An 18,036-nucleotide genomic window follows, 5' to 3' on the forward strand; every position below is an offset into this window, starting at 1 on the left:
GTCCCTCAGATTGTTTTTTTCCGCCCAGATAACTTGGCGCCCTATAGCGGAGCTCTTCATGAGACATTGTTTATCTTACCCAATTGTCGGTTTTATTCCCTGTTAAGTCACTTCGCCCAGTAAGAACATCTTCGACGAAGACTACGGGGGAATCGTCTCCGGCTGTGGGTTCCGGCGCCTAAGATCCGGCGTTCGGACTTCCACGTGGTCGGGCCATTTGGCCGGCCTACACAGTAGGGAGAGTGGGCTCGGTGTTTGCCATACTGTTATGTCTTTCCTCTTTTCCACTGCTTTCCTTTTTGGTCTGGTCACCCTTCCCTTCTGCTATGGAAAGGACTCCATTTAGATTCTGCCCTGTGTGTAGGGTCAGATATCCGTGGAAAGACGAGCACACGTCGTGTAACGCTTGTCTCCCCCTAGAGCACGACAAAAAGCGGTGTTCGGAATGTAAACTCCTTAAATCTAAAACCCTTAAGGAGCGCCGGTTGAAGCGGGGGGGCCGCATACGGAATGTCACGCGTGGATCCTCCCTCCCCTGCCGCGACACCAGCCGAAACACCAGCCGAAATCGACGGGGGTACATCGGATGACCAAACGTCCAACGCAGACGTTATAGACCTTGAGGCGGACTATTCTAGGGCCGCCACGCCCGTCCCCGACCCTTCCAGGCTCGACTCCGGTCTTGCTACAGGGACCACACCCGGTGATAAGGGCGTACAATCGCACCGCACAAAGCACAGAACCCAAGCGCCCTCCTCGATGACTTAGTCGAAGAAGGCGAAAGCGCCAACGGGTCCGCCGGAAACTTAGGCGGTGCCCACGGATGGTCTGATCCGAAGCCTTCCCCGCATCCGCAGCAGCGCATGACGACTGGGCATAGCAAACATAACAAGGGTGCTACTCCCCAAATTACACGCGCCGAAGTTTCCGTACAAGAAACTTCGACGGTTTCCAAGGCCCGAAGACTACGAGTAGGCCTCTACCCGAGAAGCTATCTGTAGACCCTTCTGTAGCCGCGGAAGAAGTTTCCACTGCCGACACATCTTCAGAAGCTTTGTCTCCCGAAGATTCAGTGTCTATCCGTAAGAGTATCAATAGGATTGCTACGGCGGTGGGCCTAGTACCGGTTCCGCCCAAAGTTATGGACCAATCCGCCGAAAAGTTTTCCACGGATTTGGAAGACGATCCTGAAGAATCTTACGAAGAAAGCCAGGTACCCCTCTCAAGCACCCTGAGGAGATCCTCTCAACGCCTTAGGGCAGAGACCACTGTCCCTACTCAGTTAGGCCCATTTGGATCATCCAAGTGGACCACGGAACAAATCGAGGGGTGCATGGATCGGCTGGAGCAATTTTTCAGAGCTTCTGATCAACCTCTGCCAAAAAAGGCTTGGGTAGACCCTAACCCTGTAATACATGAAGATATCTAACACCAAGTTGACTATCAAGAAGATGTCCAGATGGACACGTATAGGGACATCTATACAGAAGAAGAGGAGGCCTCTTTTCTGGACAACTATGGGGAAGATCAAGGAACAACTGACAACTGGGAGGACACCCAGCAGGACGATTATAACTCCGATATAGTTTGCCTTGACTCTCCCCCATCCACCCCGATTCGACAAGCTTCCCCGGCAGATGATCAAATGGTTTTCAACAACATGTTGAAGAAAACAGCGGAATTTTTTTAAATTGCCACGCTGGAAGCCATGCTCGAACAAGATTTCGCTGAGGACATTATTAATGAAAAACCTCCTGGAAAGCCAGTCTATCCCTCTTTTGAGCTCTGTTAAAAGACGGCTGGCTCCTTCCTTACTCACACCCGCTCAGACTAGGGCTGTGAACCCGAGGGTCGAAACTTTTCCGACCTTCTCCCACCGACCCGCTATATATCAAAGGACACGCAATCCCAGACTCGCTGGTGGTGACCAACACTCGCAAAAGAGCAGGGGTTCCCCTTGCCACGGGAGAGTCACCCCCGGACAAGGAGTCTAAAAGGTTGTATGCCTTAGGCAAACGGGTTATGTCAGCAGCGGCCTATACCGTCCGGATTGCCAATAACACGACGTTACTAGCAAGCTACGTCGACGCCCAATGGAACCTACTCCAGGAAGGCCTTCAAGAGGTTCCGGAACCAACCAGAGCCAAGCTTCTTGCCATTGTCTCGGAGGGCAAACTTGCCAATCAGAATGTGGTAAAGAATACCCTGGACACCACAGAGACAGCAGGCAGGTCTCTCGCACAGGGTACTCTCCTAAAGAGTCGTGCTTCAGGCCTGAGACCCAGGCATCCATTATCAACAAACTCATCGAAGAGGCCAACCTCTTCGGGAAGGCGGTAGACGATGCGTTGGAGACAGCCAAGAAGGAGCACGAGACTATTAAGTCGCTGCACCAAATTTCCCAGAAACCCTCTTCACAGAGGGGCAGTAATTCTCGGCGGTCCTTTGGAGGACAAGCACGCACCGCTCAAAACAATTTCGGCACGGGCAACTTCAACTCAAGTCAACCTGCTGCAAGCCCCACTTAGCGCAGAAAGAATAGAGGCAGAGGCTCCAATTCCAGAGGAGTGTCAACTTCGGGTCAGAAATGACCACCAAGTCCAGGTCCCCTTCCATGTCTCCCCGTTCCGGGGGCGATTAACATCTTTCCTCAAGGCATGGGAGGGGATAACTTCAGACCACTGGGTCTTAAAGACGGTCGCCCACAGTTACTGCGTGGAATTCGCCTGACCTCCACAGTTCAGACTGCCGAAACATCGACGCCTTTCACCGGAACATCTGCAGATCCTGATCCAAGAGTTGGAAGCGCTGCTGGGAAAGGGCGCCACAGAAGCCATCCCGATTCTTCAGGTAAATGAGGGTATCTATTCAGTGTACTTTCTTGTACCCAAAAAGGATCTCACCATGCGTCCTGTTCTAGACCTGCGCCCAGTGAACAAGTTCATAAAGCCCCAGAAGTTTTGCATGGTAACACTGCAAGAGGTGATCCCATTGCTAAAACAGGGGACTTCATGACAACATTGGATATGAAAGATGCATACTTTCATATTTCAATGCTGCCAGTGCACAGAAAATTCCTAAGGTTCGTGATTCAGGACAAACACTACCAGTTCAAGGTACTCCCCTTCGGCATAGCCTCGGCGCCAAGGGTGTTTACCAAGGTCCTGGCAGTGGCAGCGGCACACCTGCACAGACTTTCAGTTCTAGTTTACCATTACCTCGACGATTGGCTCATCACGGGGGACTCGTTCGACATTTGTTTTTCGAACACCCAAAAAACAGTAGACCTACTGTTCAGCCTGGGATTTTCTATCAACGAAAAGAAATCCAGCTTAGTCCCCAGCCAAGTAAAACAGTTCCTGGGGGCTCTAATTCGTACGGAAGACTGTCTAGTCTTCCCTTCCAACGAGAGGGTTCAGAACATGCTCTCTCAGGTTCCTCAGTATGTAGCCAGTCGAGAGATGACGGTACGCAAAGCTATGCGTTTGCTAGGGATGATGGCGTCATGCATATACTTGGTTCATCCCGCGCGGCTGCGCATGCGTCCCATGCAAGAGTGGCTCAACAGCCAGTGGTGTCAGGCCAACGGACAATGGGAAGATCTGTTAGTTGTCTCGCCAGCCCTCGTTCTCTCTGCAGTGGTGGTCGAGGGAGAACCTCTTGAAGGGGAAAACCTTCACCACCCTTGCAGTGGAAGCCACTCTCACGACAGACGCATCTCTCACGGAGTGGGGGGGGGGGGCTCACCTGCTTCAACAGACAGCGCACGGAGTGTGGTCCCCTCAGATAGCGTCCAACCATATAAACCTACTGGAGCTACTAGCAGTGTTCAAAGCATTGAAAGCCTTTCAGGAGCAACTGCAAGGGAAGACAGTGCTGGTCCTAACCGACAGCACAACAGCAATGTATTACCTGAACAAACAGCGGGGCACTCACTCTCCAGGGCTATCCAAGCTGTCCCAAAACATCTGGATATGGCCTCTAAAAACACAAGAAGTTCCTGATATCCCAACATGTTCCAGGGGAACTCAATCTTTTGGCAGACGTACTCAGCAGAGATTTTCCTCTGCCAGGAGAGTACGAATGGCGACTGCACGAAGACATTGTATCCAACGTCTTCACAGAATGGGGGTTTCCAGAGATCGACCTGTTCGCTACTCAGGAGAAAGCCCAATGCCAAGTTTACGCCTCCAGGCCTCCAGGTACCCCCAGAACAGATCCAAGGGGAACCGTCTCTGGATAACTTGGTCAGGGAAATTTGTCTACGCTTCCCCCCCCCCCCCCCGACTCCCCTTCTGAACAAGATAGTACACAAGATGCACCAGGAACTAGTCACCTTGGTTCGCTCACCTGATGAAAATGTCCCTCTCCCCACCAGTCGAGCTGCCCTGCCCGTACAGCATGTTGTCTCAGGACACGGGGAGAGACTGCACCCATGCCCACAAACTCTGAACTTAGCAGCCTGGCTCCTGAGGTCATAGAGTTTGGACACGTGCAACTCCCTCAAAGGTGCATGGACATACTCGGGGAGGCAAGAAAGCCTAACACACTTTATTGCTATGACAGCAAATGGAAACGTTTTGTCATCTGGTGCAGTTCCAAAGGCGTCAATTCCACCGATTGCTCGCCTTCACACATTGTGTTATATCTAACTCATCTGTTGGACTCTGGGTTAGTCTTCAATTCCTTACAGGTTCACCTAGCGGTGTTGTCAGCCTACACCACGTCACAGCAGAAGGTATTGTGGTGGAAAATACCTGTGATTACAGCCTTTATGGAAGGGGTTAAAAGAATTTGTCCCCCATCACTCACCCAGCCCCTCGGTGGGATCTAAATGTGGTTTTAACTAGGCTCATGGGACCCCCTTTTGAGCCTATGCATAAAGCTAGTCGGAAAGACCTGACTTACAAGACAGCCTTTCTAGTAGCTATCACTTCTATCAGAAGAGTTCGCGAACTATAGGCCCTCTCGGTTTTGGACCCCTTTGTTACAGTCCACAAAGGAAAGGTAGTTTTGCGCACACATCCCAGATTTGCGCCGAAATTTATTTCGAAGTTCCATGTGAACCAGTCAATCGAACTACCCACGTTCTTCCAGAGACCTACTAACATGGCCGAAAGAAGCCTTCACATACTAGATGTGCGCAGGGCAGTCATGTTCTACTAACTAAACCACTGAGGAAAACTAAACAATTCTTTGTTTCAGTGGCAGCTGGTAGAGAAGGGGACCCTGTCTCTAAATCGGCAATATCAAGGTGGATTGTCAAATGCATCACACTATGCTACACTCTTGCAAAGATAGAACTGCCCTTCAAGCTTAGAGCACATTCTATTCGAGGCACTGGGGCATCCATAGCATTCATTGCAAATGTTCCCCTAGAGTTCATTTGCAAAGCGGCAACCTGGAGTTCTGTACACACCTTTACAAAACACTATTGCCTAGACACTCATTCTAGGTCCCATTCTCAGGTGGGACAAGCAGTACTAAGACATCTTTTCACTACTGTTCCTTCTCAGAACCCACCTCCAACTCCGGGTACTGCTCGCTAGTCTATGCACAGCATGTGATTCTAAGCAGATTAACAAACATCAGAAGACAATGCATTACTTACCGTAAAAGCATTTCTGATGGTTGTATCTGCTTAGATTCACATGCGCCCACCCTTCTTCCCTGCTCGGAGTGGAAGGAACATATACTTACTACTTCCTCTCTTCATGTACTCACTCTTTATAGCCTTGGGCTCCCTCATGTCAGGAAAAATACAATAGGAGGGACCTCGGCGCGTGAGGGATTTTGGGTACTACACACGTCACGATAGGGATAGTGTTTCAGACACGCCTATGCCGACGTCCCCTTTCGGTCCCCGAAAGACAAGATGCAATACTCCGCGGTTACCACTGGATGTCGGACCATATGCACAGCATGTGAATCTAAGCAGATACAATCATCAGAAATGCTTTTACGGTAAGTAATGCATATCTTTCCATTAAGTATCTTATTTTTTCTAGGTCAAAAGACCCATGCACTGGGAATTGTAAATCAGAGTTGTCGGCAGTGTATTCATGGCATTTTTGCAGAAACGACACTAGCCCCAAGCCTGTCCTGATCATTAGTTCCCATCCTGGTGTACTTTCCAGGGGACAGGTACATGTTTCTCTAATTCGGGTCGACTCTTACAACATTGCAATCCCATTTCTGTCCTACTTACTTTTGTTTCCTCCTTACTTTGTCATCATAAAGCTGCTTTGATCAGGTCCCACTTCAAGTTAAGTGCGCCCACAATCCATGCAATCTACATGCTTATTTCATGATTCATCTCTACCAGGTTTCAACTTGTGTACACCAACTGTATTTTTCTATAGTTCATTAACAGTATGCTCCCTATAGAAAACACTACATTACATATCCAAGTGTATTTCCCTATGGTTCATCAACTATATGATTCCACAAGGAACACAGCATTACATATTGAAGTGTATTTCTCTATGGTTCTTTAACTGTATGCTCCATAGAAAAGGCAGTTCATTTTTATAACATTATTCTGAAACCGTCTCACCCCTTTTTTTGCAGTGTTCTGTGCCAGTTCTTCACCAGGAATATAAATCCCTTAGCCTCTCACATATGGGGATCCTCAGTTGCAGGGATCCACGTGTCGGAGGTCGGCTGGTGAGTGATGGTGAGGCTGCTGGAAAACTCTTGTCCAAATAACCGCAGTGCGCCCCATGACCCACTCGCGCCTTTGCCTGCTTTCTGACCGTGGCAGCTTAGTCCTACTGGATCTTAACTGCAATGAGGTCCCATCTGGAGGTGCCAATTGTAGGTTGAAATACTTCTAGTATTCCCGCCTTGTGTTAGAAAGTCAAAATGGAAAACCGAAACAGAATGTTGGTTTACAACTCAGAGAGACAGCTTTATTCCGCTGCAGCGTGCCCAGCATGGTTTACAAGTGCCCATCTGAGTCTCCTTGTCTCACTCTTCGACAAGAGGCACATCTTTATACATTTACAGCTCATAGTATTACAACAGGCCATTGACTCAGAGTTCAAATGTCACTCCTGCCGTGGGTTAACCTTCACTCAGCTGCTCCTAGGCTAATATAACACTCTGTGCCTGCTTCGAGAGCATGTGTCAACAGCTGAATCCTAAAAAGGACATTGTATGTTTTTGCAGGCAAAGGGTTTCTTTAAAAAGAGCATGTCCGCAGTTATATGTTTAGGGAACCTATGTTAAAAGCCTACCATTTTTATACATATTGCTAACACCAGATGGGGGCAGCTGTACAGTTCTTGTGCTAATTTGTGCACTTTTGCATGTACAGCAAATGGCTACTAAAGGTGGCTATCACAGTAAGATTAACATGCCACGTTTTTTACTTGTTCTTTGGCCTTCTTCCTGCCTTCTCAGGTCTCAAAATGCCTTTGCAGACAAAGTCTGTGAAGTGTCTGTGTCTCTGTGTCCGTCAGAGGAAGGGCTGGGACGGTTTAGTCCTTTTGCACAAACTCTGTTGCTGGGCAGTTGTCTGACCAGTGGCTGTCCAGGATTGGACAACCACTGGCTTATTGAATGGTGCCGATATTTACCGCTGGTGGGTTTGAGCTTTCTCCCCGGCTCAATCTTTGATAAGTGGAGTACTCCTGCAACTGTTCTGCAGATCATCGTTGGAACTAAGACTTCTACAAAGAATAGAAGCCCCCAAACCATTTTAGGATTGGACTTCACAAGAATTAGGGAAGCTGTTGCTGTTGATTAAAGAGGTCTGTCTATTTTCACTGCATCTGCTGCTCACCTGTAATGCTCTAGTAATTGATTAATATGCACCTCTTTTTCTCTTACAGGTGAATGTGGATATGTTTTTATAAGGATTTGTGTCACAATAATTACCTGTGTTAGACGGTTTATTTTTATGTTGGTGTGTAAACTGAAGGCCTAATAAAGAAGTGTATTTGTATACATACTGTCAAACTGGAATTACTGGTGTTGCTCTCTGTAGATTTATTGTATCTCTAGACCATCCTCACACCCTCCCTGAGACTTAGCCTTTTACTGCTCAGCTACCTTACCTTGATTGGGTTTTGGCTAACCGCCCACTGTCATTGCTGTTCTCTATAATAGGGTGGCCTCCCAAATTCCTCCCTGCAGGGCTGATTTTGGAAACCCATCTGAACACTATCTATTGTCTAGGGTTCTTTTTCTTAACTCTCTGTCCTGTTTCTCCCCCGGAAAGCCTTCTTTCCCAATACGTGGGGTTCCCGCCTCCCCACACTCAGCACCACTCTCCTCACCTGTAGAATCCAAGTTGGTAGTTTTGTTGATGCCTTGCCGGTGGGCCAGCTAATTCTTTTCATTCTTTGATGTGGGTGACCTGATACGGGTAGAAGCCGTGGTGGATTTAAGACCAAATCACACCACGACTCCAGACCCGGGCACAGGCAATAGGGGGGGAAAAAGCCACACGGCAGAAAAAAAAAACCCGGAGTGAGAAGCGTAGCTGGCCTCCTTCCGTCGGGTATGGGAGATACTGCTCCGATGGTAATTAGATGACAGGCAGTAGGCGACTGGCGGAACCTTGCTAAGATAGGAGCAAGCGGAAGGCAACAATGAGAGCGGTGGAGACGGCTGTAAGTGCAAGGTAGGAAAGGCTGGAGCGAACAGCGGAAGCCTAACCGCGGACGGAGGAGGGAAAAGAAGATAAGCGTAACTACAGGGAGCAAGAGGTGCTCCAAATACAGGTGGGTAAAGGGAGGAGGGCGAGCAAGAAAGAGTATGGCACCAGGAAGCGGGCATACCGTAGATAAAACAGCAACAAGAGCAAAACGGTAGAGAGAGCAAAGGAAGGAGCAGGAAGAGAGCTTTGGTATGAAGCGGAGGGTACAGAGAGAATACTTGGTGTCAGAACCGAAAAGAGCAAGAAAGCCGATCCGGATGGTTGCAACGCGCCGACTGCTGGGATCGCAGAGATTAAGTAATGCCAGCGGCAGCCATGTTGGAAATAAAACGCTAGATCGTTGCAGACGTTCGGAGGGGAACGTGGTGGAACATTCTAATGGCGGCTCAGCTGTATCTTTGGCAACCACCGCCAGGTAGACCGGATTGTGACACTCACATGTGGAAGACTGCAAGTATTGTCTGCTACCAGGTATGCATCTTAATTTTAGGGTAATTAGTGAAGTAAGCCTCTAACTGGTAATTTACTGTTTTCTACATAACTATGGTCAGCAACGCGTGCTGTGCTTCTTTTTCCCATCATAAGTATAATATGTGTGACCATATACAAAGTGTATATTTTTGCCTAGTCTATTCTTTGGTAGTGTCTTTGGGATTAAGTGTACCTCTCTGCCAGTCTATTTTTCCCCTGATGTTAAGCCGGACTGTTCTGCTACAGCTACCATTTGGGAGTCAGGTCTTTCCTTTTGGAAAACTTCTTGTTCCACCATTAGGTTAGATGATTACCCAGCTCTCACCAGATGGTTGTGCAAAAATCTCTAACACCAGTACAAAAGGCCATACCACAGCGGAATTCTGTTCCATCTTTTCTTGTTATCGAGGATCATCTCTCCTTCAGGAGAGTCCTGAAAACTCACTTGTTTTGATCCTATGCTGCTCTGTTTTGCCTCCCAGTGCTGCCTCCAGCGCCAAGATTCCTTTGGCCATACGTCGCACTTTATAAATTCCAAATACACACACACAGTAAAGAAATGTGTCCAAACTGGCAGCACCGATGTAGGCCAGTACCATGTAATAAGTCGTCATGCTGCCTTCACCATTGATGCCGAGTCAAACATGCCATGCCACTATAATAAAAATATGTTCCTGGCTGCCGTCTGCTTTCTGCAGCTAGGGGAGCACTCAGTAATTGTAATTAGTTTATTTATACAGCGCTTATACAGATGTGGAGTGCTTCAAAGCGGGAGGGAGCAAGGGAATACAGTAATCATTTTAGGCTTTGAAGTTTCCGAATGATCTAACAGAAACAAAACAAGCATACTAGGCCTGACTGCATTTCTCCTAGTGCAAGTGTATGCAGTGTTAGTCACAACCAACCTAGGGAGGTGGGAACAGAAAAGGGATTGGGGAGGGGGGTTGGGGTACAGGACAAACAAACTTACTAGTCCTAGTACATTCAGGTTGTACATGCATACAGACAGGGATGGGGCAAGTGCGTCCAGTCCAGCCAGGCCCTGGTTAAGTGCAGCAAGGTTGCCCTGTTCATGGAGAGTACGCTGAAAGTGCAGTAATGCTGAACATAGTGCAGTGGCCCGGAGGCAAGTGCAAAAGACTGGCGGGGGAGCCTGCGATCTGTAAGGCTCTGGAGGTGAACCAGGCATCCCGTCTGTAAAAACTGAAGTGTTAGGTAGGAGAAGGAGGAAGGAGGGTGGGGAGAAAAGAGAACAGAGGTTAGCAGGGGAGAGGGAGAGAGAAGGAAGAGAAGAGGAAGGTCTTGGGGAGCTTCCGGAACTTAAGGTGCTCTGGCTCAAGACGGAGGCAGGGAGGCTGTACCAGAGGGGAGGCACCTTCAGAGGATAAAGATCTACCCCCAAATCTCTGTTTGGAAAAACTGGTCACCGCAGAGAGTTTGAGGACGAGCAGAGGACTCTGGAGGGAGAGTATTTAGGAAGAGAGTGTTGTAGATAGTGCGGGCCCCGGCCCCAGAAAGCCTTGTGAATTATTCAGAGGATCTTGAACTTGATCCATGCAGCCACGGAGAGCCAGTGGAGGTATTTGGGTGCCGGAGAGATGCGATCCCTGGGCTTGAGGCCATGGATACGTCTTGCGGTTCTGTTCTGGGTGTATTGTAGAGGACAGAGAGTAGAAGGAAGATTAAGAAAGAGGATGTTGCAATAGTCCAGCCTAGAGAGAACCAGGGCTCTCGATGATGAGTCTCTGGGGGAAAGAGAGAATAGGTAGAATACCTCTGAGGAGGTGTAGTTGGTAGTGGGACTTTTTAGAGATGTGAGAAGAGAAGGAGAGAGTGGAGTCGAAGATAACCCCTAGATTTTTTGCCTCATTGGTAGGTGAGGGCGCAGGGCCAATGGAAGCCGGCCAGTTTCAAAGTGGAAAAGAGGGAGCAGGGGTCCCAATGAGGACGATCTGTCTTACTGGCCTTCAGAGATCGTTAGAAGCACACCAAGACTGGATTGCGGACAGACAGTTGGGGATGAGCGAGGAGGAGGAGGATGAGCGAGGAGGAGCGAGGAGGAGGATGAGCGAGGAGGAGGAGGATGAGCGAGGAGGAGGAGGATGAGCGAGGAGGAGGAGGAGGATGAGCGAGGAGGAGGAGGAGGATGAGCGAGGAGGAGGATGAGGAATCACAGAGACGGGAGATCAGGATGTTGTGGTTTACCGTATCGAAAGCAGAAGAGAGTTCAAGAAGAATGAGGACAGAAGGAGGGTTAGAGAGCAGGTCTTCACATGGTTTCAGAAGAGCAGTTTCCGTGCCTCTGGATACTCTAAAGCCAGACTGATGGTCATGGAGACAACCAAAAGATTCAATGTGTAGGTTAAGTTGAGTGATAGCCAGCTTCTCTAGGAGTTTTCCCAGGGAAGGGGAGATGGAGATCGGGTGATAGTTTGCAGGAATAGACGGATCGGCAGAGGGCTTTTTGAGCAGGGGGGTGCACAAGAGAATGCTTGTGGGGAGAGGGGAAAACTCCAGAGGTGAAACAGTTTGCAGAGGTCAGCCAGGGCTGGAGCGAGAGTGTCAATATGGTCCTTGATGGTTTTGGAGGGGCACGGGGTCCACCTCTTTGGAAGAGGCTTTCATAGACCGGACCTGTCTAGAGACCTCATCAGGTGTGACAAGTGAGAGGGAGGCGAGAAGAGGGCAGGGGTGGAGGCGGCCGAGTGGGTCCCAAGAGATGTTGGTGCAGAAGAAGGGGTTGCAGAAGAGAGAGAGAGAGGACAGAATTTCCTGTGTTCTGGTGATGAAGTGTGGCCAGGGCCGAGCAAAGGGCCTGGTTGGGTTCAGTAGAGGATGCAGCTGCAGAATAGATTGTCCAGTACCTTGCTGTCATGATTCCTGCCCCTCATGTCCCCAGCCCTCCAAGATGTCGGGCTGGAGCCAGGCCACGATCACCTACATGGCCCTCAAGGACCTCTCCATCCCTCCAAAGACCCACTTGGAGTCAGACTTGGCGCTTGTGGCACCAGACTCACTCACTCCCATAGGATAACATTGGTGGTTGGACTTGTAGTGCATTGATGGGGACAAGATGGATGCCCCTACATATTTCGGTTCCTAGAACTGCATGTGCGGTCTAGTCTTTTGGGTGTGGTTCAGCCCAGAGGCACCTGGGATACCCAGAGACTTTTTAAGCCATACCCAGGCTGAGAAACATGCTTTGCGTTTTCTGCACCTGCAGCGTGACACTGACCGTGTTCGGATCGGTCTCCAGTAGGCCTGCATCTTTCTTCTGCGCTCAGCTCCTGCAAGAACAAGAACACTGTTAGGAACAGCTTTACCTTGCGGCGCTTCTGCCCATCAGTCATCGCTCCTTCTGTTCTGCGGGCATCTTCGGCGGTGTCATTCCCATCCCGGCACGCCGCTTACTAAGGGAAAAGAACAGAAAAAAGGCATTAGTAAGCATTCTGTAAATCTTCGCTTATTTTTAAATACTGTACGAGCTTCAAACGCTTACTTGAATCTCAGCCGCTCTGGGGGAACTCTGTCTCCGGAACTTCTCATCCATCTGCAAGAGGGAAAAGACACTCCAGGTTAGCGTGGAAACATCTAGAGGCGCCGCATACCGCGCTTACCCACCGCATTTTTTCTTCTTAACCGGCATCCACGATGAAAACGTTGCAGCACCTAAAAGACACAGAAAAAGAACTTGGTTCAATGCAAATACGAAAGGGGTGCATCGCGCATCACGCTCTCACTCACCTTCAGCGCTACTCATCTCAGCAGCACGCCGCTATCCCCGAACGCCAGCCATCATCTAAGGAAGGAAAGGAACAAAGTTAGAGAACTGTTCAAAAGACTCAGTATACTTACCTGTCGGACTCTTGCCAGTGAAGTAAATAGGCAGCAACGAGCCCGCATCAATCAACGCGCCTCTGCGCGGAAGGCAGGACGGAGAGCACACTATCCAAGAAAAGAAGGCCCAGTCTCCAGTCGACTAGCCTCTAGGGAAGGGTTTGAGGTCGTAAGAGGTCAGAACAGGCTGAGTGAAGTCCCCGTGGATAGATGCAGGCTTGAATATAGACTTTCTTGGAGTGAATGCAGAGTTTGTATTGCCCTTGAAGAAGGCGGCAGGCCAGTTTGTCATAGGTTGTACCTGAAGATCCCCATTTCCGTTCTGCTGCTCTGCACTTGCGTTTAAGGGCAGCCAGATCAGATTTGTACCAAGAGTTGTACTTTTTGGCAGGCTTCAGTGGGACACTCATGATAGGGGCAAGAATGTAAAGAGTGTTGAAGATGGAACAGTGAAAGTTATAGAGTGCTGTATCAGGGTGGGAGTCAGCCGCAGGACGGAGAGTAAGTTGTGGCAAAGGCAGCCACTGGCATTTTTCATGTGTCAGATGACCTTGAAGGCAGGAGGTGGTACAGGGTGTGCCAATGCACAAGGAGAAGAGAATGAACAGTCCATGAGAGTTTGGTAGTGAGAGGAATAGAGTGGGATGTCTGTGGAGATGACAGCATCCAAGGTGTGGCCAGCAGTGTGCGTCGGACCAGATGGTGGAATGGAAATGGAAAGGGAGTCACACAGGTTGCTGAAAGGTCCTGAAGGGTCACGAGAGTCGAGATGGATGTTAAGATCCCCCCAGCAGGAGGAGTTGGGAAGAGTAGAGGATAGAAATGGCAAGGTCACCCCATTCCGAGAGGAAGAGGGTGGACTGGCACAGATGCCGATAGAAGGTGGCCAGAGTAAGGGAGGCGACAGGCGAGAGAGAGAGCCTGCAGACCAGGACTACAAAGGAAGAGTAGACCTGAGTGGGAATGATGGAAACAGGGATCCACTCAGGAAAGATGTGGGCTACTCCATCTCCTGCCCTGTTGAGGCTGGGCACAGAGAGTGTCTTGTAGCCTTCATGGAGAAGTGCCGAAATTTGTGACAGAGATGTCCTTAAAATATTTCTCAGTAAAAGCAAGAACATCAAGGTCCAGAAGTTCCAGGAGTTGGCAGATGTCGGAGGTCAGATTGCCACTTTTGAAGGACCTATGGGGGAGGTGAAGCGGACAGAGCCCTCCTCTCCCCCCTGTAAGCGGCGAGAGTGCCTGAGATGAGGTATAAGGCAGGGGCGGCAAGGATGAAAAGGGTGTCCATGAGGAGGTTGCAGGCAAAAGAGCCAGGATAGCGGTAGAAGCTAAGGAAGCCAGTGTGGATGGGTTCACAGGAGGCTAGGAAGCCCCAGATGCAATGGCAGTGGGTGGCCAGGACAGCGGGGTGGAAGAGGCTGACAAGGTTGTCAGTGTAATGCGTGTAGGCATGGGGGACTGTACAGTTGTAAGCAACAAAGGGGAAGTTGTGGGAGAGGTGGTGAAGTTGGTAGGAGGCAAGGTAGCCATGGTGGCATAGTTGGCAAGGGAGCCTGGGCGGCTGTAGAGACAGGTGGCAAGGGAGCCCTTGAGGACGAAAGAGGAACCTTGATAAGGCGTGGAAGAATCCTATCAACAATTATGAGGCTGGTTTGAGGCCCTTATACCACGATGTGGTACCATTTCGATTGACATTTATGATGACCCCTGAGGTGGAAAAGGAGGCAAAAAGGACCTCCCAGCGGGTGTCACCATTTATGGGCTGGGAAGAGTAAGTAGAGAGCAGAGCGGCCATATGGAGAGTCCACATGTCGGGAGAAGGAACGACAAAGAGGATGTCGGTGAGAGTCTCTCTGGCGGAAGCACTGACGTAGGTGTCAACGATAGAAGGCCTGGGTTGGAGGCCAGTGTGTCCTCCTTGAGTTTCTTCCTGCCAGACTTAGTGAGAGGTGAAGGATAGGAGATGGAGAAACAGTTCGAGAAGATCGGAGAGTTAGAAAGCGCCATAGTGAGGGCACAGAGTGTGGTACACTTAACCAGGCAGAGCAGTTGAGGTATGCGGGAGGAAGTATAGAAGGAAGGAGCAGGCGCACAAGGAAACTCAAACGGGATAGGGACAAAACAATGAGAACTGAAGAGGGTGAGGGAACAGATAACAGAGCAGAACCAGGGGAAGGGTCTGGGGGGGGGGGCTTAACCAGTCAGCACAATTACATGAAAAGCAGGATGTGCACACACCTAAAATGATTTTTAACACAGCAACAAAAATAGTGCAGAATGGGCACACAGCAAAATTAGATTTTTTTTTTTTGTTGTTGTGGTCATCAGGTATAGTAACACAACAGTCTGGAGTGTAGGCATTGGAGGTGTAAGCACATGAAGGAAGAAAGGTTTTCTGGCCTGGTGCTTGGCAAAGAGGTGTTTTCTGGGATGGAGTAAAGAGATTGTTGGGCGCGCACAGGTACAGAGTCCGGAAGGAATCTGCTGCAGGCAAATAGAGCAACAGTCCACACTTACGTGATAGCTGAGGGGGTCCGGGGGGTTTCCCATAACCCAAAGGCGCCTGCATTCGGTGCCCAGCCTCCAGATGCATAATCATGGTTGGAGAAAGGTAAGGGGCCCAGCCAGGCACAGACAAGGGCCATAGAGGTGGGCCTTTGTTGAATGAGCCGGCTCCTGTCCTCTGGTTCCTCTGATTGGCTGATGTTTTCATTCACTCAATGTTTTCATACATAATGAATGGCGTATAGCTTATACATAATGAGTGAAGGTTTGATGCCCCATTGTACTTTCTAGATGAGCCCCTTCTGACGACAAATGCCTAAGCTATTTTGAATGATATGATATGAAATGTGTTTGAAAATTTGAAGCTGCCAAACACACTCTACAAAATCAAAGTTGCCTATTACAATTCAGAAGTGTGCCTAAATATGGAAACCCTATCTCAACAGATATGCAGTGCATTTGAGCAGGAAAGGAAGCCATTCAATACCAGATTAAGTGCAAAGGTTTGTCAGTAGAGTTCAATGGGACAAGGTGTCTTTAAAAAATAAAATACTACTAAGATGGCCTATAAGAGTGGAGTGGCCTTCGGCAGAGTGAGAGGTGATGTTTTTTTCCCCTACCATTTTAGCTGAGAGGACAGGAATTGAGTTGGGTAATATGACGATTCATGGGATCATGTCATTTCTTCCCAGTGGGGAAGTCCTTCTCTGTGAATCTAGGGAATTGAGCCTGCTGTGCAGTATTACCCCTATGGGTTTCGAAAAGCGGGAACTCACAGGGAGATACTCCCATCATGGTGTTAAGGACTCCCGTTCCATTATGGAACTCCCTAACCCCCTTGCCCTTAAGTCCATGAAACCCATAAGGTCTGCAGAGAAACACTCCGAAGCACTACAGTATGTTATTGTAATGCTCCTTCCTTTCTTCCTGTAAGAATTGATAACACCAAGACAGGGGAAGTCTAAAGTAAACCTACAGTCGGATCTCAAGCCATCTTCAAAGAACACTGTGAAGAATAAGATTGATGGGTTTATACAAACTACTCCTTGGACCCAAACAAAGGACTATGACAAACCACTGGGGAGGACCCAGTTGTATGACATAAAAATTGAGAAAGGACTCAATGAGAAGCAAAGCAGGTGTGAAGCCTGGCAGACCTGGACGTTGAAACCTCGAAGCAAGATGCTAGGTCGGGCAAGCAAACATCCCAGTCGGAGGATGCCGAGAGCAGGTTGCAGGAATCCTTTCCGACACAGAGCAGGCCCGACAGGAAGCTGAGAACCGACCAAAGGTGGCGTGACCTCAATGAGGTTGGCCAAGCAGCCCATTAACTAAGCTGACACCGCATGGCCAGAGACCCCGCTCAGCCAAAGCACGGCAGCGTGGAGTGTAAAGAGAAGCAGGCAGAGCGTTTGAACCAACACCCCAGGAAGAACCAGTGACGTGTTTCCACCAGGGAAGAGGTAACCGAAGTCAAGGGAAATCCGGTACGGGGTTGGGGAAGGGTGCAGAATGTAAAGAAGGCATCAGGAGTCTCATTCTTTGTCCCAGAAGTGCTGAATGCATCAGGATTAATCTCCCTTGTCTCCAGAGTTGTGATAAAAGTACCAAGTGCGTGTATTACTTCACAAGTTATTTTCCTTGTGTTGGTTGTTGTGGCAAAGAGACTAAAAGAGAATGTATCGGGAGTAGTCTGCAAGATCCCAGCTCTCAATTTCTGCAGGAGCAGACGAGTCAGACACCTAAGTCTGGCCCGCACAACCATCTTGAAGTTAAAATTGCTGAGATGATCAGCCTCGGGGGGGGGGGGGCGGGAGGGGGATATCGATAAATTAACAAATAACAGGTCCCTGTTGGTCGCCCTCTGTCTTCAGAAACTTCCAACTTCAGAAAACCTGCCACTGAACCATCTCATGGTTACAATACACTACTGAAACATCCACTCCCTCTAGGAAATTCCTTCCCTATGTTACCTGAATAGCTCTGCCAAAAGCTTGGCGGCTCAATCCTTCAAGTATTGTATGGTGTGTTCAAAGTCACTGCTTACTTCAGATCATTTACATTAGCAGTGCTTTTAAACTTAAGTCTTTTTCATAGATTTCTTATTACTGTTGAAGAATGTTATGCTTCTTCTCGTCGCTGCAAGTCTTTTGCCTCAGTTGTAATAAAGTATTCTGTTTATTCCGTTCTTTGTGCTAGGTTCGGTGTTCAGATTTGTTTTCCTTTTGACGGGTAGATGTTTAACTAAGTGCTTTAATTTACACAAACCTTAAACTCTTTAGGCTGCCTTTCACACTACTGGAAACTTCTCCCTTCTCATCCCTCTCCCGTGCACAATTGCTGAATGCACATCTTCACTGGACACGAACAGGAAGTACCTGAAGTGCTGCAGGTGCGGCACGCTCTTCCCAAACTGTTCCTTCTGAAAGCTGCACTGTCAAGACGCGATGAAACTACTGACAGATCCTCAGCTCGTGCACCCGACGCACATGCACGTATATAAGTCCTTTCCTCTAACTTGCACGCGACTGCCGCTGCGGCCCGTGCACTCCTTC

The 18,036-nt window shown here is 49.1% G+C and overlaps 1 protein-coding gene across 3 annotated transcripts in view; it reads left to right on the plus strand.

The window, feature by feature from the left end:
* The window catches only part of LOC138468363 (cullin-9-like), a 1,322,368-nt gene that overhangs the window by 716,849 nt on the left and 587,483 nt on the right, over window positions 1–18,036 (plus strand). For 2 of the 3 annotated variants that reach the window (XM_069608895.1, XM_069608893.1), the window contains one exon: window positions 6,571–6,666. The exons of the other annotated variant lie outside the window; for it this stretch is intronic. In XM_069608895.1, the coding sequence (XP_069464996.1) occupies window positions 6,571–6,666 (96 nt within the window). The remainder of the gene's footprint in view (window positions 1–6,570; window positions 6,667–18,036) is intronic. 3 annotated transcript variants of the gene reach the window in all.

The sequence above is a fragment of the Ambystoma mexicanum genome, chromosome 4q, assembly GCF_040938575.1.
Source record: "Ambystoma mexicanum isolate Mex_15411 chromosome 4q, UKY_AmexF1_1, whole genome shotgun sequence".
In the NCBI taxonomy this organism is placed as follows: domain Eukaryota; kingdom Metazoa; phylum Chordata; class Amphibia; order Caudata; family Ambystomatidae; genus Ambystoma; species Ambystoma mexicanum.